Source organism: Cotesia glomerata, linkage group LG1, assembly GCF_020080835.1.
Source record: "Cotesia glomerata isolate CgM1 linkage group LG1, MPM_Cglom_v2.3, whole genome shotgun sequence".
In the NCBI taxonomy this organism is placed as follows: domain Eukaryota; kingdom Metazoa; phylum Arthropoda; class Insecta; order Hymenoptera; family Braconidae; genus Cotesia; species Cotesia glomerata.
The window spans coordinates 34532137-34555907 of NC_058158.1; the positions used below are offsets into that span (position 1 = coordinate 34532137).

Consider the following 23771-nt stretch of genomic DNA (forward strand, 5'->3'; position numbering starts at 1 on the left):
CTCTCTATTCTACTGGGAAAACTCTTGCGCAGCGACTACTCCACCTACAAGCGAGCACCCACCACCCACTGCCCTCCACCTTATTCCCTACTCCAACCCACACACTCCCGGAGACTGCTCTCTCTGGTCTATCCTGTTCTGTTAAACGGCGCTACTCCGAGGTTTGGTGCCTAACCCGCTACCCTTCATCCGGAGCCGGCCCCACCCCCGACTTGGACGTGGACTCCTCTGTGCTGGTGAGAACTCTGTACTATATCGTGTAGATTCACGTCCTACAGTTTTCTCTACTCCCAAAAGCCCGCTCGACGTGCTACTCCTCTTTAACTAGACGTAGTAAGAGTTATGCGCGCGCGCGACTCAAAGCTACGATTGGGAGTAGTAGGAAGATGCTTATATTTTCCGTCTCGTTACTCGACTCCCGTTGGAAAAAAAGCCCCGCGTATTTAACGGGCAAGAATAATATACAATAATAAAAGGGACTTCTTTGAGGGCCAGACGTCGAGGCTTACTTCATCTTACTCGGTGGTAGTTACACACTTAAATACTGGAAATACCTCGTGTAAGTGTAACTGTGTCCCTCTTACCAAGGGATGTGCTAGTACTTGTGATAATTATGGTTATTATTATTATTGTTGCTCGAGGAATAATAATAACTATTTACTAAGTGAGCAAGTGCGTTTTTTCTTTTATCTTGTCTGTTTTGTTCTCCAGGATTATGCTGGGTGATGACAATACATTTTAGAGAAGAATATACTGAAGATTTTATGGATAAATGGACTGACTGGAGGTGAAGAAGATATAGTAGATCAAAGGATTCTTTCTCTGAGGAAGAATTTTAAATTTTAAATCAAAATATTTTTAATTAGTTTGTATTTTTTAAATTTATTTATTGATGAAGATTATAGGGTTGTTTTTTTGAGTTTTTTAATGAAAAGAGATATACGATAAGGATATATTGGTTAAGGGTTTTTTTCTCGACGAATAGTGTAGACGAGTGTGCGTGGAAAGAGGGTGCGAAGCGTGGATGAAAGTCGTGGATGCAGGGTGTAGTAGAGGGCGAGGATCGTTTTGTGGTGGCGTTGAGAGTACGCGTAAACGCAGAACGTAAAACACCAAAAACGTAGAAGTGGTTTATCATTTTTGTTAATATTTTAGTGGGTGTTGTACATACAGACAACGTTGCACTATTTATTTATAGAATTTATAGTTTCAGTATATAATACTAATTGTTACTGTTGTTGTAGTTCTATATCATGTTTCAATAATTCAAATAAGAGTAATTGAGCTGTTGTGAAAAAAGAAGAAATATTATGAAATAATAATAAAAGAAGAAAGAAGTATATAACTACTTGCTCAATACAACGTGTGTGTTAAACAAAACGCGACGTTACACGTCTTTTTGACGAGACCTATGGATTTTTTGCAGCGGCCTCTTACTACTCGCCGAATAAGAAAAGACGCCTCAGTTCTTGGGACTTTTTATTGCTCAGACCGTTATCATAACTGTTACTGCTGCTACTTGGACATGGATCACTGGATCTGAACCTGGAGGTGTCACTTGCACACCCTAGTTAACGATAAACGACTGCTACTGCTACTGCATAGCCCGACACACTAGATATCATTTTATCCTCATCAACAAGCATCATCGTCCGGCTGTGTCCAATGAATTAACGTGAGTTATTTCTTCCTACCAACATATGTGTATTTAATTTATATAATATTTATTTTAGGATTTTATATGTAATTTTTATTGATATTTAGTTTATTTATTATTTATTTATTACCTTGTCGGCGCCGTTGGACAATAAATAATTTAAAAAATAAATCTAAAGAAGAAATAAAGCGGGAATTTGTTTTATTTGTTGCTCCAGCGACGAAGAAATACAACATAAACAGTAAGTTTGGAGCAACAACGGGGGAGGAAGATAAATAGTTCTTCTGATAAATATAAGAAGCGGGAGAAGATAACGAGATGTATCGTTACGTTAAAAGCACGTTGTACATCGGCATACTTTTTCTCATAAGTATTGGAATCAGTCATCAACAGGAGGAGGACATTCCACACAATGAGTAAGTTTGGCTTTTGTTTAAAACTTTTGAAATGGGGCTGCGGCCGTGTTCGATCGTCGCGGTATTTCTGTCTCTCTCCATCTTCCACTCGCTCTCTCATTCACTCATTCTCTTCTCACTTTATCTATATATATAATATATATAATATCTATGACTGTCTGTCTCTCTCCGCGGGCAATGATGTAACATTTGTGCATCATATACATACCGGAAGAATTTCACAAAGTCAATAGCAGAGAGGAGAGACACGGTGTGATCTCACGCCACTGATAAATCTGTAATATATGATGATATGATGCACACACATCTCCTGGAGAATAATATATATCCTAGTCGCAGGATAGAGATGTTTAAATGCATGAGTATTGGCGCCGGTTAGGATAGAAGATTAGATCGCACTCTATATATGTATATTATATTATATTATATGGATATATGTATGTATGTATTCTTCATGGAGAGAAGAATATGCTCCCCAGGATGTATATGTGTGTCTGGATAAATATACCTTGCTATGGAATTGTATTGCATTGTATTGCTGTATAAGTAGTTGTAGGTAGTGTGAAGAGATGAGAGAGAGATTGAATTAAAGAGAGCCAGTGAAGGAGGAGCTCAAGGTGGGGCCAAATGGTTATCGATAGTTTATGCGACAACCTGCTGCTCGATGTGTTACAGAGTGAGAAACTGGGCACTTAAGTTTGGTGTCGATCTGTGGGAGTTTGGACGACAGGCAACTAAACTTGGGGAAATACAGAGGGCAAGTTTTAATATTATTTTATATAACTTTAATTTTTACTTCTTATTAAATTTAAGGGGGAATATCTGTGACGATCGAAAGAAAGAGGTGATTTTCGGGAATTTTTTTGACAGAGAAAATAAAGGAATTTCGGGATGAGATTTTTTTTTTTATTAAGGGTACATTTTAAAGATTACTACCCTAAATTTTTATTAAAGAATATTTAATTATTACAAAGTTATTAACAATCAAAAACGGATCATCTGAAAATAAAAACTCAAATTTCTTTTCAATCAGTACACTGAAAAAAAAATTAACTTGTTTCCAGAGGAAAATTCTTGAACCAAGAAAATAATTTTGAAGAGGGTAATTGTCTTGAATCAAGTAAAATTTACTTAAACCAAGTAACAATTTTTTAGTTTAAGAATTTTTTTACTCAAATCAAGAAGATGAAGTTCTTCAAAATTATATACTTGATTTAAGAACATTTTTTTTTTCTGTGTAATGATGTAATTATCGTCACACGTACGGAATTTTGAAAATTTTAATTTTTTAAAAAATGCCGACTGATTGAAAATTTTTTCACTATTCTTACTGTTTTTTTTTTGTTTTAGTCCAGCTAAAAAAATCTTTAAAATAAAAATTTTTAAATTCCGTACGTGCGACGATAACTCCATCCTTACTGATTAAAAAGAAATTTGGGTTTTTATTTTCAGATGATCCGTTTTTGAGTTATCGAACCGACCATGGAGGAGAAAATTTTTTCTAGTGCTCTACGAGATTGTTAATATCTTTGTAATAATTAAATATTTTTTAATAAAAATTTAGAGTAATAATCTTTAATGTACCCTTAATAAAATAAAAAAAACTCCTTTTTTTTCCCTGTCAAAAAAATTCCCGAAAATCACCTCTTTTTTTCGATCGTCACAGTGGTGTTCCCCCTTAAAAAAATTTTTTATTATTATTTACCTTCTTTTATCTTCTCGATTATGCTTTTAGAATTACCATGGGATGAATGCAGCTGTGAATAAAAAAGATGGTCTAGTTTTGGTACGTGAAATGGCAGCGGAAGTCAAAAATATGATGGACTTTAAGATGAATGCCGTTATGGTAAGACAATACCGATATTTTTATTTAGGTTGCTTTATTTGTTCGGTTGGTCGGGTTGGATTATTCGGTTCTATTCACTAGTTGGTTGTCAGTTGTTGTTCTGTTTTCATTTTATTTCCTTATTTTTTTTTTTTTTTTTTTTTTTTTAACTACGTCTTTTTATGTATTTACCTACGTACTAATGAACATCTATGTAAAAAATGGGTCTGACTATTATAGAGATTGATGGAAAGTGCGGAGCAAGCTGCAGTATCATCGCCAAGGGACCCAACTACATCACCCCGATACTACAGTTCCCATGAGATCAACAGATTCACTGATGATGGTAAACTCACACCCGGTACTCGTGAATTGTTACTCTCGATGAATCGTCACTTTGACAATTTACCCGTCAATTTGAGTATGTCTGCTGTTCTTTTTCCGCCGAGTGTTGACGACTCTGGTTTGTATTTCCTACTCTCTATTTTTCTATTTTTTTTTGTTTGTTCATCCGCATTAAATGGACCTTCTCTTCCACATTTGATTCGCTAGATTACACTCGAGTTATTAAAAAATATATAATTATATTAATAACTCACAAGTCATAATTATAAAAGGAATTAAAAGTTTAAAAAAGTTTCATTGACATTACAGACAGCCAAGTCTCGTCTGGGCTCCAGTGGAGCGATCACTTAGACCCACTTTTTGTCAATAATTATGAAAGTGATCCCACTTTGTCTTGGCAATACTTCGGCTCTACTTCTGGCTTTTTAAGGCGTTTCCCAGGTAAATGAACAGACAAATTCCCAATCTAATATTAAAATTATCATCATCTATATTATTAAAAGGATAAGAAAAATTTTGTGTTCAGGATAATCATATGATAAAATCGGTTTTTTTAGTGTCATTGCAAAGGTCTTGATTTGAATTTGTACCTTTTCAAGGTTTCATATCATTCTTACCGATAGTAAATTTATTATGATAAGTATTTAGGCTGTTTTAAAAAATGCTCTATCTCTAGATACATAATTAAGAAATGGCCTTGTATCTCGTGAACTATTGACATTTTTAAAGATATAAGCTCATCTCGTTGTTACTCTCATCAAGACCTTTCATTTAAGTATCCAGATCAATTTTTCATATATTTTATATATTATATATATATATATATATATATATATGTTAGTAGAGTATATATATATATATATATATATGCAGCATATATATATATATATATATATATATGTATATATGAAAAATATATCAAAGTTCATGTGGGTACTCAAATGAAAGCTCTTGATGAGTGTAACATCGAGATGAGCTTATATCTTAAGAAATGTCAATAATTAAGATCTGACTCTGCTATCTTATTAAGTAATTATATTTTTGAAGATATAAGCTCATCCCTATGTTACACTCATCAAGACCTTTCATTTGAGTACCCACATCAATTTTTCATATATTTTATATATTTATATATATGTATATATGAAAAATATATCAAAATGCATGTGGGTACTCAAATGAAAGCTTTTGATGAGTGTAACATCGGGATGAGCTTATATCTTAAAAAATGTCAATAATTAAGAACTGACTTTGCTATCTTATTAAGTAATGATATTTTTGAAGATATAAGCTCATCCCTATGTTACACTCATCAAGACCTTTCATTTGAGTACCCACATCAATTTTTCATATATTTTATATATTTATATATATGTATATATGAAAAATATATCAAAATGCATGTGGGTACTCAAATGAAAGCTTTTGATGGGTGTAACATCGGGATGAGCTTATATCTTAAAAAATGTCAATAATTAAGAACTGACTTTGCTATCTTGTCAATTAATGATATTTTTGAAGATATAAACTCATCCCTATGTTACACTCATCAAGACTTTTCATTTGAGTACCCACATGCATTTTGATATATTTTTCATATATACATATATATAAAATTTATATTATGAATATATAAAATATATGAAAAATTGATGTGGGTACTCAAATGAAAGGTTTTGATGAGTGTAACATCAGGATGAGCTTATATCTTAAAAAACGTGAATATTTAAAAAAGTACAGTGCAATTTAACAAAAGTCATTATTCAATAAAGCAAAATTTTATTTATTTATAGTTGACAAATCACGGCAGTCTCAAGGTTGCAAGTCATTAATAATAAATTTCTTCTCACTTCTAGCAATATCATGGCCGGCAAGAGGGAGAGATTCAAGACCTGATGACCCGGACGTCTATGACTTCCGTATGTCTGACTGGTTCGTCGGTGGTGCTACTTGTCCCAAAGATCTGGCAATTCTAGTCGACAGTACGAGTTTTTCATCCAAAAAAATTCGCAAACTGGCTGTAGCCACGACAAAAAGTATCTTAGACACACTGTCGACGAACGACTACGTGAATGTCTATCGCTTTGCTGAGAGTGTTGAGGAAACTGTTCAATGCTTCAAGGATTCACTGGTGCAAGCGTCACCGGAAAATGTACGCAGCCTAAAGAACTCATTGTACTCAATACAATCAGATTCGACGGCAAATGTATCAGCCGCAATGGCCACTGGCTTTGAAATTCTCTACAAATACAATAGAACTGGAAAGGGGGCTCAGTGCAATCAAGCTATTATGTTGGTTACTTCTAATACTGAGGCTCCGTCATCAGACCTTATTAAAAAATACAATTGGCCTCATATGCCCGTCAGGATATTCACCTATCTTATTGGCGGGGACAAAAGTTCAGAACTTCAAGAAATGGCTTGTGTTAATAAAGGTACACTTAGTTTTTTTTTTCTTCCTTACTTATTATATTGTTAATTTTATTTTTCTTTACTATTGATTTTAATATAAAATATAGATATAATATATAACAATATATATCACGCTCTACAATTTATATATTTTATTTCATCTTATTTACTTTTGCAAACTCATAAAAAGGTTTTTACGCGCGAGTGACGTCAATGGAAGACGTAAAAAGTAAAGTTTTTGAGTACGTCAAAGTTTTAGCACGACCTATGGTTTTGTATCAACACGATCATCCAATTCATTGGACAGCTGCTTATGTAGGCGGTGAGGTATTGTATTTAAACAATTATATTCTATAATATTATTTTATCACTTTATTTTAATCTTATGTACGTCAATAATTTACCTTTGTCCATTTATTTGTAATTATAGAGCAGTAGATACGGCGAAGAAAGACGTGGTCAATTAATGACATCAGTGACTGCCCCAATTTTAGATCGCCGTAATCACACAGTGAGTTTAAATATTTAAACTACACACGGAAAAAAGTAAAGTGTAGTTAATAATAGTCGATTTATAATAAGTAATGATCAAAAAATTAATATTTCAAACAGTAAAATCGTGATTTTAACAATCACTATAATATTTATTATTTAAATGCTACAATTTATTATTTACATGGAAGAAAATAATATTTCAAACAGTAATATTCGCTATCTGAATGTCGAAAATGTTAAAGTATAATAATTAAGAATTTTGACTTTGATATTCATCATTTCGTACCTAAAAAATGATCGCATGATATGTAAAAAATATAAACTAGTTACTAAATTTCTATACAAGCGATGTCAATATTTACAAAGTAAAATGATAAATTTTAAAAATAACGCTAAAAATTAAACTATAATTATTGATTTGTTTGGACTGGTAAAATATATATTTTAAGAGTAGAATTTTTACTGTTTCAAATGTTAAATTCTCCGAGTGTGATACCTTCCGCTTCTCTTCATAATATAGACTATATATTGAAACAGTAATTTTTTAAGATAAGAGAGTCGTTATTTACTATTGGTGACAGCTACTAATCACATTTTCGATTTTAAATTATAAATTGTGGCTTTTACACTTTCTACATTGAATTTTGTAATATTTACATTTGTGCCACCCCGATGTCCGCTGTACTGTTTGAAACTAAAAATTCACCGAAAACCGAGTGAATTTTATACAGAATAAAGTAAACTAATAAATGATAGTCAACTTATAATAATTAATGATCAACTGGAAAAAATTATCATTTTAAACAGTAAAATCGAGATTCAAATAATCACTTTATAATATTAATCATTTAAATGCTACAATTTATTATTTATATGGAAGAAAATACTATTTCAACCCGTAATATTCGCTATGTGAATGTCGAAAATGTTAAAGTATAATAATTAAGAATTTTGACTTTGATATTCATCATTTCGTACCTAAAAAATGATCGCATGATATGTAAAAAATATAAACTAGTTACTAAATTTCTATACAAGCAACGTCAATATTTACAAAGTAAAATGGTAAATTTTAAAAACAATGCTAAAAATCAAACTATAATAATTGATTTGTTTGGACTGGTAAAATATATATTTTAAGAGTAGAATTTTTACTGATGCAAATGTTAAATTCTCCGAGTGTGATACCTTCCTCTTCTCCTCATAGTAGACTATATATTGAAACGGCAATTTTTACTGTTTGAAACAGTAATTTTTTCAGATAAGAGTCGTTATTCACTATTGGTGACAGCTACTAATCACATTTTCGATATTAAATTATAAATTGTGGCTTTTACACTTTCTACATTAACTTTTGTAATATTTAGATTTGTGCCACTCTGATGTTCGCTGCACTTTTTGAAACTATAAAAATTAACCTGAATCTAAGTGAATTTTACAGTTTACTCTTTTCCGTGTAAAAATTTGTGCTATTTTTCTCATTCGTGATAAATTATAATCTGATATAATCTTCAGGTAAAAACTGCCAACTTGTTGGGAATAGTTGGGACAGATGTACCAATAGACCAAGTACAAAAGCTCGTACCACCTTATAAGGTAACTTTCAAATCATTTAACTCTATGGTTGTTATTATTACTATTTATTATTATTATCATCATTGCTATTGCTATTTTTTTTTTTATTCTATTCATACACGTAGAATTTATCGAGCGTTTTTTTTTTATTCTATTCCAGTTGGGTGTAAATGGCTACTCGTTTATTGTCGACAATAATGGTCGTGTCTTGTATCATCCAGATCTACGTCCTTTGGTAAGATTGATTTGCATAAAAAAACTTAAAAAATACAAAGTCATTTAAATAATATATATTTATTTATTTAAACACAGCCGACAACTCCAAATGTAAGTGCGACCCGTTTTAAGTACAAAAACTTTTTTTTTTTATTGTAGTATTGATTTACTCAGGTATCATAATGGTTTTCAATAATATATATATGTATTTTTTTACAGTATGAAAACTCATTGCATCCTAGATACACGAGCGTTGACTTGTCAGAAGTAGAACTAGCTGAGTTTGAAGGACTTAGTTACATTTATAATAATAACTCGCTGCTTTTTGATGTAAGTTACAAGCGTTATTGTTGAGTAAAACAATATTTGTGATTAAATACAATGACAATAATAATAATATTCATTATTATTTATAAAATATTTTAGTTAAGACGCGATATGATTGAGCAAAAAGAGGGAGAGACGAATTTTGCGGTGAAAATTCATTATGACAATATGGTAAGCGTTTAATAAATAAATTGTCGGAGAATAATAAATAATGAAATTCATTTCTTATAGAAACGTGTAACGATTCGCCGACACAATTATTTTTACGAGCCTATTGTCGGGACTCCGTTCTCTCTGGGGTTAGCACTGCCCGAGGGCTATGGTATGCTGGAAGTGCTCGCCGAGCTGGAGCTGAAACACGCTATTTTAAATGGTAATAAAAATAAGAAAATAAGTAAAAATACATTCTAATATAAATTGTTTGAAATATAAAGCGTAGCAAGGGTAAGAAGTAAAATATTAAAAAATCCTATTTTTCTTTATGATTCAGTGTTTGACTATCTAAATGGAAGTAATTGGAAAGTTCACCCGGATTGGGTTTACTGTGAGTACAGCTCGGCGTCTGATAAGCAATTTTCAACCCCCGAGGAACGTATTCTCCATTTCCTCGGTCGTACTCGTATGCCCGGTTGGAAGTGGATGTCTATGAGACCTAAGAGTCCCAGCTCGCATCACAATCAAGCGAGCAAGCCTGATAAAGATGCGCATTACTGTACGTATTGTAATTATTAGTTGCACGCACACTGATATAAGGTTTTATTAACTATTAATAATTTCATTTATTTGAAGACAATTATTTAATTTATTAAATATTTTTTAACATTCAATAAATATTTATTTGGGAGGAAAGTACATTTATTAATAGTTAATAAGTATTTATTAATAGTTTACAAATATATAATAAATAGTTTATTAAGTGAATTTGTTTCGCTTGCAATTTCATATGATAGGAAGATTGCTTATAAACAAAAATCATCTTTATAAATAATTTATACTATTAATGAAAATAAGAAAAATTTTGTCTTCAGAATAGTCATGTGATAAAATCAATTTTTAGTTCGAAAATACTTTATCTCTAGATACATAATTAAAAAATGACCTTGTATCTTAAGAACTATTAACATTTTTAAGGATATAAGCTCACCATGACATTATACTCATCTAGACCTTTCATTTGAGTACCCACATCAATTTTTCATATATTTATATATATGTATACATGAAAAATATATTAAAAATGCATGTGGGTACTCAAATGAAAGCTCTTGATGAGTGTAACATCAGGATGAGCTTATATCTTCAAAAATGTCAATAATTAAGAAATGACCTTGTATCTCGTGAATTATTGACATTTTTAAAAATATAAGCTCATCTCGATGTTACACTCATCAAGACCTTTCATTTGAGTACCCATATCAATTTTTCATATATTTATATATATTATATATGTGTGTATATATGAAAAATATATAAAAATGCATGTGGGTACTCAAATGAAAGCTCTTGATGAGTGTAACATCGGGATGAGCTTATATCTTTAAAAACGTCAATATTTAAGAAAGTACAGTGCAATTTAACAAAAGTAACTACTTAATAAAGCAAAATTTTATTTATTTATAGTTCACAAGTCACGGCAGTCACATAGTGACTGCAAGGTTGCTAGTTTAATTTATTTGAAGACAATTTTTTAGTTTATTAAATTTTAATAAATATTTTTTAACTTTCAATAAATATTTATTTGGGAAGAAAGAACATTTATTAATAATTAATAAGTATTTATTAATAGTTAACAAATATTTATTAACAATTAATAAATCGTATTTAATAAATAATTTATTAACTTTTAATAAATACTTATTAAATCCGATAATGTTAAAAAATCATTTATTAATTGTTAATAAATGCAATATAGCTTATTAAATATAAACAAATCCTTCTATCAGTGCACCTGTTATTTAATTTAATTGGTGATTTGATTGATAATTACTTTTTTTTTTTTTTTTGTTATATTACAGGCGATAAAAGATTAGTACAATCACTAGTTATGGATGCAGTAGTAACTGGTGGGTTCAATAAAAGAGACTCTAACTTGATGCACAGGGAAGATAATCAGAAGTAAGTGACAGGAATTAAGACTGCAAAAACAAATTAAAATGAACCAAAGAAAAACTAAAATATATTTTTGATACAAACAAGTAAATAATAACTTTTAAAGAAGCATGCATTGCAATAATTACTTGTTAACCCAAGCACCTGTAAATGCACAAAGCACTGATATATATAACTATTAATTATTATTATAATAATAATAATAATTTTAATGATATTTTCTCGTTCATTGATCCGCGGGTAGTTAAATAATAATTAACCGTGACAAATTGTGTTTTAATAATAATAATAATAATAATAATAATAATAATAATAATAATAATAATAATAATAATAATAATAATAATAATAATAATAATAATAATAATAATAATAATAATAATAATAATAATAATTATTATTATTATTATGTATTATTATTATTAAATGTTATTAAATGCTCTGGGGGGTTGTCCCCGGAGTCCGATTCTCCGAGGGCCCAGCCTGAGCTCCATCTATTACTGCTGGACCACTCCGCACAACAAGGCGGTTAGTGATCACAGCAGGCCAAAGTCATTTTCCTAAGTAGACGGAGGGAACCTAGTATGACAGCCTTCTGCATCCTGACCGCCAAGAATTCAGCTTTTGATGAGCAAGCTGGAACTCTGGCAAGTGAGGATACAAGACTGTTTCATCCCTCCGAGGACGCCAACAATCAGGACGACGAGCTTGACACGGTAACCTGGGTAAAGTTTGCCAATTTCAAACAGGAGATCCTGATATATCTGTCTTTTGTGCTCTTCTTTGGCTGAGATGTTGTATTCAGCCGGGGCCGAGAACTCAATGACATAAATGTCACGAGTAGCCTTGTCGAAGAGCACAATATCAGGTTTGTTGTGATCGATCCGCCGAGTTGTTGCAAACGGCATGTTCCAATAAATTTTGCAACTGTCATTCTCAACAACCTGGGGAATATCTCCTGGCAGATAAGGCAGCACCGGTGTCACGTCAATACCGTAGCGGTGACGAAGATAGTAGTACAGTACTCTCAGGGCAGCATTGTGACGCTGGATGTATGCACCTCTCGCCAGCACAGGACATGCTGACAAAATGTGCATAAGCGTCTCCGGATGTTGTTTACACGCCCTGCAGGTCGTGTCTGGGAGCTGCACCTGGAGCACCTTGCTACGGTACTCTAGAGTGTTAATGACACCATCTTGGCAAGCAAATATGAACCCTTCAGTCTCGGACATCAGGCCAGCTGACTTTAAGAAGGAAAACGTCAGCTGGGTGGACAAGCCATGATCACGCACGTGTTTGAAGAACACGCTGTGCATAGACTTGTCCATCAGTTCGCCTAGGAGTAGTTTTTCCTCGGCGTTCCTGATGACGCTCTTGAATTCCTCCTTTCGGAGTTCCATAAGAGCGTTTATTTCTCCAAGACCAAGGGTTCTTGCCGCATATATTGCTGCCTTATATAAGAACGACCCCTTATGCGCATTCTCATGTTTATGAACAATTTGCATAAGAAAGTCATCCTCGTCTGCAGTGAAATTGACAACTTCGTGTGTTAAACCCAGGACCAAACGATCATGCAGTCGCTCCAAACTCTGCAGACCTCTCCCACCGATCGACCGGGAGAGGTATAATCTGGCGACTGATGAATTGGGGTGCATGCTCCGATTCATATTGATAACCTTACGGGTTTTGATGTCGAGATCTCGTAAATCCTTTCGGGCCCATTTTAAGACACCGAAAGAGTATAGTAAGACTGGGACAGCGAGCATGTTAGTGGCGGAGACTTTATTTTTGCCGGAAAGTTCGGAGGACCAGATTTTCCGGAGTCTCCTAACATACTCGCTACGGAGAGTTGCTTGGACTTCGGAGACCGCATGCATGCGGTGCTCTTCCATTCCTAGATATCTATACAACTCTCCGGCATCTAATTGTCTTAAGATGCTCCCATCTACCAACTCGACATCATCACTCGTATCAGAGCACTTACCCCTCGCCAGATGTACGACCGCACACTTGTCCAACCCAAAAGACATTCCGACATCCCGCGTGTACTCTGCTACGATGTTCAGGGCCGCCTGTAGATGATCTTCATCAGCACTATATAGCTTCAGATCATCCATATAAAGCAGATGGGTAATCGAGTATTTTCGATCACCCGGAGGCCCCACAGAGTACCCATGGGTTTTACGGAGAGCAACAGATATAGGCAGCAGTGAGATGCAAAACAGCAAAGGGCTCAAGGAATCGCCTTGGAAGACCCCTCGTTTGTACTCTACAACTCCGGTTATGTGCAATGCGTTTCCACTTCCAATGTAAAAACGCGTTCGCCAGAGCTGCATTGTACGCCGAATGCATTCCACTATTTCAGGATTGACCCCCAGGCATTTGAGGAGATATAAAATCAACTCATGAGAAGTTGAGTCAAATGCCTTGCGATAGTCGATCCAGGCCATTGACAGGTTGCGTTGATAGTAGATCGCATCTTGTGTGACACATCGATCAACTATCAAGTTCTCTTTGCAACCTGACAGGCCTCTTTGCTGCCACGCTGTTCATATATCTGTTGCCATACAGGTTCTATCTCCTGCAAAATACGGTTGTTTAAAATTTTTGTAAAAATTTTATAAACCGCATTCAAGCAGGTGATAGGCCTGTAATTCTTTGGGTCAGACAAGTCACCTTTTTTTGGTATCAGTACGGTTCGCCCTTCCACGAGCCAGTCTGGAATCGGTTCGTCAGCTCTAATGTACGATGTAAATATACGGGCCAGATGGAGGTGGGTAGAAGTAAACTTCTTCCACCAAAAGACATTTATGCCATCTGGTCCCGGGGCAGCCCAATTTTTGCTGCCATTTAGAGCTGAACGAACTTCATTCACACTGACTACAGGGCTCTCTTCATCAGCATTCTGTCTACGGTGTTCCCGACAGAATGCTTTAAAGTCGTGCAGAGCTGGAGTATTGGCGTTCACGTTTGGTTGATCTCCATACAACTCAGTCCAAAAGCTTCCACCCGCTCAGGTGTTGGATAATTCCCGGTAACATCGGTCTTTGGTGTCAGAAAGCGTGAAGGGCTGGATCGAAACAACGAGTTGTCGACCAACCGCTTCAGCCTTTTCTCTAGTGACTTTTTGGCAGTCACTAGAGCCCGCAATTTATTGAGAGACTCTTCCTTGATGACAAGAAGAGTACTCTTATTCAGTGTGTGATGACGCCACCGAAGTTCAGCAGCAATGCGCCGAATTCGAGGCGTGTATGCTCTTTGAGTTGTTTCAAACTCAATCACACACTGAATGCGGGAGACCTGTTTCCGGGATCTGTCAATTTTGAGTCCAAGTTGTGAGATGCGCTGTCTCAACCTTGCCTCGATCGAGAGACAATGTCTCTCTCGGAAAAGCCGAAACTGCTGCACCATACACAACCTGGCTCACAGTGAGCAGGGTGGAATCCTCCAGGATGTTTGCACGGAGATCTTCATTTACCGCTTCTAGCTGTTGTTGGGAGTAAGTTATCTTTGTAGATATACTTACTTGCCGTCCTATAAAGGGATTGTTGTCATCCAAGGAGGAACGGCGTCGCTCTTGGTGTAATTGCGCCGGAAAGGAAAGTCTATTAGACTGCCTTCTATCCGGCACAAGCGATCTTCTATTACGCCGAAGATAAGCGGCATAATTACGCAGGTGTTTAGGCGTAAAATGCTCTAGCTCCGGATGCATATCACTCCAAAGAGTGTGCATCCGGGCCATATAACCGCTCACCCCCGGCTCGCTACGTTGGTAGCACACCAAGAGGTCGACTCGTAGTTCCTCCGTCCACTTAAAGTAAGTCCTTAAAGCGCCAGGGTCGTCATCGTTCATCGGGTCCAGCGTGCTCCTCCCACCTGATGAATGGTCCTCATCCGAAAAGGACCGGTTGTGGGGAGCACTTCTGAGATTACGCCTTGTTGTAACTCAGTATTTCAATGCAGTGGGTAGTTGGCCCACTGCATCGGCTACGTCGTTCGCCTACAGACCTGGTGTTATGGTCTGCGTTTCCCGCGATGCGCCGCTTGGAGGCCACGTAGCAAGCACCACTTATTATTATTATTATTATTATTATTATTATTATTATTATTATTATTATTATTATTATTTAAAGTCATTGTCACGGTTATTATTGATAAGACATATCGTTCCGTCAGATTAATTGTTTTGTATAGATTTCCGTTGTACGTGATTACCACAAGTAGACACAGAGAGAGAGAATAGGAGATAAAGAGAGGGTGAAAACGATCTCCGCAATTATCTACTGCCCGGCGTAATTATATCCGGGAGAGGAATATGCAAAGGAGCTTTGTTTCTCTGAGTTTAAAGGACGATATTGGTGGTAATGATTATTATTATGTTGAAATAGTGATGGCCAATGTGAGGGAGAGACTCAAGCTCATACTAAGGCATAATTAAATAGAGTGAAGCTATAACAGGGGATCATATCAAGTTTATATATGAGGGAGGAATATAATATATAAATAGCTGAAAAACATAATAACATAAATAATATTTAATTATATTATAATAAATACTGCTTTTATACGACACATTTTGCACCTTTTTAAACGACACTTTTTATTATAATTTTTATTTATTAATATTTATACTTTTCTTGCATATATTTTTATTACATTTTATTATTGTGTGTCTCCACCGCCAGCCCCATTGCCATACTGATGGCTCTTCTGCACAGGTAATTTATTATGCACAATTATATGTTTTATCCTCACTCGCAGTCTTGCACGGTAAATATATTACCAATTGTTTTCACGGTCATTCCAGCGAAATATTGTGTTCCTGCGTCTCCCAATAGACCTAATCATTGTCGCCGATTACTCATTGGGACATTTTTTTTTAAATATTTTTTTATGTTACTAATATTACAATCATTAACTGCTAAATATTCAGCTGAGCGCATAAAAAATATATAATTCAAAATAAAAAAAAATATATATCATTATAATTCACCCTGCTGAATTTCCATGTCAATATTTGTACTACAATTGAGTTTAAAAAAAACACAGCGTCTTTTTTTTTACTCAATTGTGCTTTTGTACAGCCAAACAAAAAATAGATGTTGCTGATAATTATAATTATGCAGAATATTTAAAAAAAATGAATATATATTTTGTGGCTAAGGTATTAATGATCATGAGACTGATGATAATTAACAGAAGTCTCAATAGCTGTTGAAGAAATTAAAAATAATTGTGAAGACTAATTGAGTTTTGTTGAAATTTTGCAGCCAAGGAAAAGGGAGATTCGACGTCGTCCGAAGTTTCATCGCTACGAGGAGTGGTCTCTTTCGATGGCACGACCATCAAGACAATAAGGAAACCGAAGACGAACCGTAAATGTCAATGATCATGAATTAATAATTAAATAATTTAAAAGATAATTAAAAAAAAAATAAAAATTCTTGTAAAAGTTCTTCTGAGTAGAGTTTAAAAATGCGTTTGTCACGCAATTATTATGTTTATGAGAATGTTAAACGGGAAAATTGAAGTTTTTAATTGACCAGGCATTTCGCTGACATGAACAAAAGAGCTATGGACACATCATGGTACAAAAGAGCCGCGGAACAGCACGCTGTGGAGCCTGAGAGTTTCGTATTTAGTGTGCCTTTCAACGCCGGTAATTTATTTTATCACTTAAAACTTGAAATAAATTAATCTACATATTATATTAATGCTAATAAATAATAAATAAATTAGCGGAAATGACGGAACCACTTGTGACGGCAACTCACGCAGTCTTCTTCGAGGGTAAAAATCAACATAAGGCACCAGCTGCTGTTGTTGGTATCCAACTACAGCATTCATCATTATCATCCCATTTCATGAATATTACTTCCACGGTAATTACCTAGATTTATATTATTAAAGGGGTAATTCTGGAATAGAAGTTTGGATTTAAAGTTATTTTTTAAACGTCGAAAAAAAGGCGTTTGAGATTTTTACTATTAATTTTTTTATAAGATATTTATTGATATTTTGGGAATACAAAAAAAAAGTAAAAAAATTTAAAATTTTAAAAGTTAGTAGCTTATAAAGTGGGGGTTTTAAAAGATTGGCAAATGACCATATCCACGATTCTAACACTGATAAAAAAATTAACTCAAGAGTCAAAATCTTGAACCAAGAATACCATTTTGAAGAAAATGATTTTCTTGAGTCAAGAGAATGAATTCGTGATTCAAGAAATTATTCTTGATTTAAGTAAATTTTTCTAGTCTCAAGAATTTATTCTCTTGACTCAATAAAATCATTTTCCTCAAAATGGTATTCTTGGTTCAAGATTTTGTCTCTTGAGTAAAGTTTATTTTTTTATGAATGAACCCTTCTAGCAATCTGGAAAAAAAAGATTATTAATTTAGAATAATTCCGCTACTGCACTAACTAAAAAAAAGCTGAAAAAAAGAATTTTTTTTCACGGAATGGCAATTGTCTGGAAAATTAATTTTTGTACCACTTTTTTTGAGTTTTCCGAATTTTTTAAAAATAGTAAATATTTAAATTTAGAGATGAGAATAGTTCATGCGATAGAGAAGTTTATAAAGAAGACTTACACCAAATTTCAAGTAATTAAGTTCAGTTGAACTTGAGAAATCGTTTTAAAAAGGAGAATTTTAAGAAAAAATAATTTGAATTTTCTAAAGATATATTTTTAAATGGTTAATCTTTGAAAATATTAAAAAAATCAATTTTTTTTTTTGTAACTTCTAGACCAGAATACTTCCTTGAAATAATCTTTTTAATAATAACACGTTTAATTATTTTCAGTGCACTTCTTGCAAGAAAAATTGCGCGTCTCAAGATCTAGACTGTTACATTCTTGATAACAGCGGATTCATAATTATTAGCGAAAATAATGAACACACGGGAAAATTTTTCGGTGAAATAGATGGTACTATAATGGACTCGCTCGTACAGGACAGGATCTACAGGTATGCGCTCGAATTTCACTATCTAATAAAAATAAAATCGAAAATCTGTGAATTTGTCTTCGGGGTCGTCATCCGTGTTACGCTATAATGCATACACATATTATATGAAATATATGACACGGAAGGGTGGATTTAGAGGCAAGTCTTGTAAAAATTTTATTACCCGTATGTTGTGTTACGATGTATCACAGATTTTTGCTTCACTTATATTTTTTCACCAGTATGACGTGTTTTATTATCCATACAATACTGTTAAAATAACTCCACTAAATTTTATATTTAAAATTATAAATCTTATCAACTTTATTTTATTTATTTAAACTAGCAATCTTGCAGTCACTATGCGACTGCCGTGACTTATGAAATATAAATAAATAAAATTTTGCTTTATTAAATAATGACTTCTGTTAAATTGCACTGTACTTTAAAGTGTAATTTAATTTTTAAAGATATAAGCTTATCCCGATGTTACACTCATCAAGACCTTTCATTTGAGTACCCACATGCATTTTCATATATTTTTCATATATACATATATATAATATATATAAATATATGAAAAATTGATGTGGGTACTCAAATGAAAGGTCTCGATGAATGAAATGTAGGGGTGAGCTTATATCTTTAAAAATGTCAATAGTTCACGAGATACAAGGTCATTTGTTACTTATGTTAAATTGTGCTGTACTTTCTTAACTATTGACATTTTTAAAGATATAAGCTCATCCCGATGTTACACTCATCAAAAGCTTTCATTTGAGTACCCACATGCATTTTTGATATATCTTTCATATATACATACATATATAATATATATAAATATATGAAAAATTGATATGGGTACTCAAATGAAAGGTCTTGATGAGAGTAATATCAAGATGAGCTTATATCTTTAAAAATTTCAATAGTTCATGAAATACAAGGTCGTTTCTTACTTATGTTAAATTGCACTGTACTTTTTTAACTATTGACCTTTTTTAAAAATATAAGCTCATCTAGATGTCACACTCATGAAGAGCTTTCATTTGAGTACCCACATGCATTTTGATATATTTTTCATATATACATATATATATAATATATATAAATATATGAAAAATCGATGTGGGTACTCAAATGAAAGGTCTTGATGAGTGTAACATCGGGATGAGCTTATATCTTTAAAAATGTCAATAGTTCACAAGATTCAAGATCATTTCTTAAATATGTACCTAGAGATAAAGTATTTTTAAATGCAGCCTAAATACTTATCAGTATAAATTGACTATCAGTGAAAATGAAATGAAACCTTGAAAAAGCACAAATTCAAGTCAAGACCTCTTCAACGATACCAAATTTAACCACAAAAACCCATTTTATCATATAAATACACTACCCACAAAATTTCGCTTATTCTCTTAATAATACAGATAATTATTGAAATTTTTTATACTGTATTTCAGAAAAGTTACAGTAGTGGATTATCAGGGTCGTTGCCCACCTCAAGAGTCGCATTTATCATCGGCACCACGAACAGTATCCGGATCAATTATCAAGACAATTGTAACAAGTTTCAACCTTATCTGGTCTTCAGTAATAAATTTAAATATCTACGATGCAATTAGTCCGGCATTTGCCTGGCCAAATGACGCTAATTCAGGTAATTATCAAACTAATTACTCGAGGGAGTCTCAAACAAAGTAATTAAGTGAATAAGTAATTTATCTACTCTATTCAAAATAAATGGATTTGTAAATTTATGATAATACTGTATAAAATAAATTTAACGCTCGATTACAGATGACGTTGATATTAAAAGTGATGACGAGACAAATTCTTACGAATCGAAAAATTTGTCGGAAGAGCCAGTGGCTGGAAGCGATAAGGCACCTTCATTTCCGGCGGTAGCATCTCCTCCAACAGTTCCGCCTGCCTCTCACGCAACATCAGCTCAATATACGATCAATAAAGTACGCCCGTGTGAAAAGAAGACAGATCTGTATATTTTGCAGCCTGAAAGATTGAACACAAGTGGTCAGAGCAATCCACTCAAGGGTAAATTGACGAATTGCCATGTAACCGGATGCGAGAGGTGAGCTTTTTTAAAACTCTATCAGTTCTAGCATAAAATAAAGCTTTACAGGGTGACGACTGAACACTAATTTCAAAATTCCCTGACTTTTCCATGACTTTTCCCTGAACAAAAATAAAATTCCAGAACCTACAAAAAAATAATGGTTATTCAAATATTCGTTATAATTGCAAATTATTTTAAAAATAATTTTTGTATGCTAGAATTCATATTTAATATCCAGAATTGAGTAAAAATTTGGAACTATAAATTATGTTATACATTTTTGCAGATTTTCAACTATTCAAAAAAGATCAGTTTCTTTCGATTAAATGTTTATAACTTTTGAAAATACAATAATTGATATTATTATTATAATCATTAATCATTGAGAAGTTATATTCCTTTTTTATTATTAATTATCCATACATTTAATTTTTTTAATATTATTGATCACAAAAAAGAAGAAATATAAGTTAAAAAATTAAATAAAATCAATTAATATTAAACATTATCTACAGTACGATTTTTAGATTGCTATAGAAATAATTTATTATTTCTACAGCATTCTAGTTTATTTTTTGAAATAAACTAGAAATTTCCCTTTGACTATTCCAGAAATTTCAAATTCCCTGACATTTCCAGATTTTCCAGGTCAATCGCCACCCTGCTTTATTTCTTCTTTTATGGCATTTGATTGAAAAACTGACTTGTTTATCAATCTTCCACAGGCCTTTCAGTGTCCAAAAGATTCTTCACACGAATCTTATTTTACTGGTGGTAGATACACTTTGTCCGTGTGGCAGTAAGCAGCTTAGTATCGAGCCCGTCGAGGCAGTTAACGAACCAGGAGTTTGTTCAACACGACGTGAACGGCTCTATCGACGACGACCACCTAAATGCATCAATTATCATCCTGAAGAAATGGAAATAAAATATTGCGGTAGCGCTAAAAAATTTTACTTATCGTACGGCCTCATTGTCGCCTTGTTGTCAATATACTTTACGTGACTCGCTCCGGAAGCTATCTCGCGATTCAACGAGTAACTTACGTATAAATATATACATATACACACATATATATTTACGTATTTGAATATAAATATATAATATATTTATTATTGTATTATTAAAATTAATATTATTATTATAACTACTATTATTATTTAAATTGAGTTTACATGCAGCTATTTTATGGTGTAGTACTCAGAGCAATAGCAATGACGGGGAACAGGATAATAATTAAAAAATAATACTAAATATTAAAATAAAAAGTCAGTGTGGGTATGAAAAAAAATGAATAAGATTTTAATAAATTTATTTCTTCGATTGTCCATTTATAAAACGGCTGTTAAATAAACGCATAACATAAATACAACGTAAAAAGACTAATTAAAAAAAAAAACAATTCTGCAAAGATGTTATAACTTATATTATTATTATTATAATCTATAATAATTGAATATTATTGTAATGCATTGGGAGATGAATTTTAAACAAAAATATTTATGAGAAAAATGATGAAAAATAACAAAAAAAATAGACCGAGAGAGAGAGAGAGAGAGAGAGAGAGAGAAAGCGAGAGCGAAGCGTGAAGATGTTTGGGATTGATTCGCCGTCCGTGAGTGCGACTCCCCTATAATAAATAAAATAAATAAAAATATTGGACCGAAATTAAAAACGGTTCAATGAATGTTTAGACAATACAATTTGGATGCAAGAATTTTTTATGCTTGCACCAAGTTACATACATATATGTATATATGTATGCATATGTATATATATTTATTATGATAAATATATATATGTATATGTATTAATAGTTATCCTAACTTATTAATATTTATAATATATTTATATAAATATATATTATTATTTAGAGAAATAAATAATAATAAATAATAATTGTTTTTTGAGCGTAAAATTTTAAACCGACGAAGCTATGAGTTATTTTAAATGACTCTCGATGGATCTGTGCAGCATGGCTCACTTGTCCTAAGCTTACGTCTTTTAAATAAATTTATATAATATTTATTTTATTTATAAATTATATATTTTGTTTATTACTTATTAACTAATAGACAATTTTTAATAATAAGCTTTCATTTATTGTTTGTCGTTGAGCACTCGTACTCACTTTATGATGAGCTCGTATTTATTAAATGTATCTATAAAAAATTGTGAGTGTATTTTAAAAGCAGATACATTTTTATTATTATTATTACACAGTTTAGATATTATTATTTGTTGTATAGAGTATATATGAAAATTTTATTGCAATTTAGTAATGAAAGAGTACAGTTTGGAAATAAATTTTTACAGCCAATTCTTAACGATTATCAATATAATATATTTAAAGAAATGAAGAAAAAAAAACGTTCAATTACTTGGAAAATTTAAATTCAATTAAAAAAAAAAAAATGAAGAAAAATTAAAAAAAAAAAAATGATAAATCGTTATATTGTTCAGAGGTGGACCGAATGATTGTATTTATAATGTTATGAATGAGATAGTTATTCTTCAATACTTTTTAATCTTTTAAATGTACTTTTTGAGTTTTTACTTGATAATAATTAATTAAGTTTTTATTTTATAATTATATCATTCCATTACAAGACCATTTTTTACTGTGTCTTCCACGAAACGGCCTTTCTTAATGTGGATTACGAAGATACGTATGAAGAAAAATGATATGTGACTATTTAAATGTGAATGTTTTATTCAAAAATAATAAAAAAATAAAAATTAAATAATACATATCGGCTTCCTGGATTACAATTGCGTGATGTTACGAAAAGGAATGAAGAATAATAAAACATAACAAAATAATACATTTATATGTCAAGAACGAATCTACATGTATGTTCTGATTTAACAATAATAATTAAACTAATAACAAACCTACATTCTTATGTATCTGTAAGCAAACGTAGGCGATAATTATACAAATATCAATATAAGTTAACAAAAATAAATAATTACAAACAAAAAAATCTTTTCAAAAAATATTCAAAAAAAAAAAAAACAATAAAAAACATAAAAACGGTTATTGTAAACTATATTTAATGATGAAGAAATAAAGTCACTGTATATTTTAGTGGCGAACAAAATTCAAAAATAATAATAAATAAAAAAAACGAACTTATAAGTTTTTATCTTCCATTTATTGTGAATTTTAAAGCGATCAAAAACATAATAAGAATGCATTTATAATTATTATTAATAAAATTATGCAAGTCAGATCTTTATATAGATTAAAATAATAATTATAATAATCTTTAAATAAAGAGACGCGTCATGACAGGAGGAAAATAATAAAAGGATTAAAATATAATGACTGTTTATCGATATTTAATAAAAAATGAGTATTTGG

The 23771-nt window shown here is 32.2% G+C and overlaps 1 protein-coding gene across 3 annotated transcripts; it reads left to right on the forward strand.

The window, feature by feature from the left end:
* Positions 1–142: 142 nt before the first annotated feature.
* On the forward strand, positions 143–22122 carry LOC123260128 (voltage-dependent calcium channel subunit alpha-2/delta-3). Of its 3 annotated transcripts, none has more exons than XM_044721098.1 (26): positions 143–559; positions 712–1675; positions 1836–2073; positions 2749–2830; positions 3809–3919; positions 4139–4361; positions 4553–4684; positions 6100–6678; positions 6846–6982; positions 7086–7166; positions 8666–8746; positions 8886–8960; positions 9038–9052; positions 9161–9271; positions 9368–9439; positions 9500–9641; positions 9759–9980; positions 11284–11383; positions 16063–16095; positions 16648–16752; positions 16924–17036; positions 17117–17259; positions 18185–18348; positions 19791–19987; positions 20128–20419; positions 21130–22122. In XM_044721098.1, exons 3-26 carry the CDS (start codon positions 1976–1978, stop codon positions 21407–21409), a joined length of 3588 nt encoding a protein of 1195 aa, XP_044577033.1. In that variant the 5' UTR covers positions 143–559; positions 712–1675; positions 1836–1975; the 3' UTR covers positions 21410–22122. The 3 variants fall into 3 exon arrangements, with proteins under 3 accessions (XP_044577033.1, XP_044577023.1, XP_044577040.1); XM_044721088.1 differs by having other exon boundaries at positions 1875–2073; XM_044721105.1 differs by lacking the exon at positions 16063–16095 and having other exon boundaries at positions 1875–2073.
* The last annotated feature ends 1649 nt before the right edge of the window (positions 22123–23771 follow it).

Excerpts from the sequence above, each read along its gene's own strand:
- LOC123260128 (XM_044721098.1), top strand. The coding sequence starts at position 1,976 with ATGTATCGTTACGTTAAAAGCACGTTGTACATCGGCATACTTTTTCTC. Across the intron at positions 2,074-2,748 it reads GAGGACATTCCACACAATGA|AGTGAGAAACTGGGCACTTA; the intron begins GTAAGTTTGGCT and ends GATGTGTTACAG. Across the intron at positions 11,384-16,062 it reads CACAGGGAAGATAATCAGAA|CCCCATTGCCATACTGATGG; the intron begins GTAAGTGACAGG and ends CTCCACCGCCAG.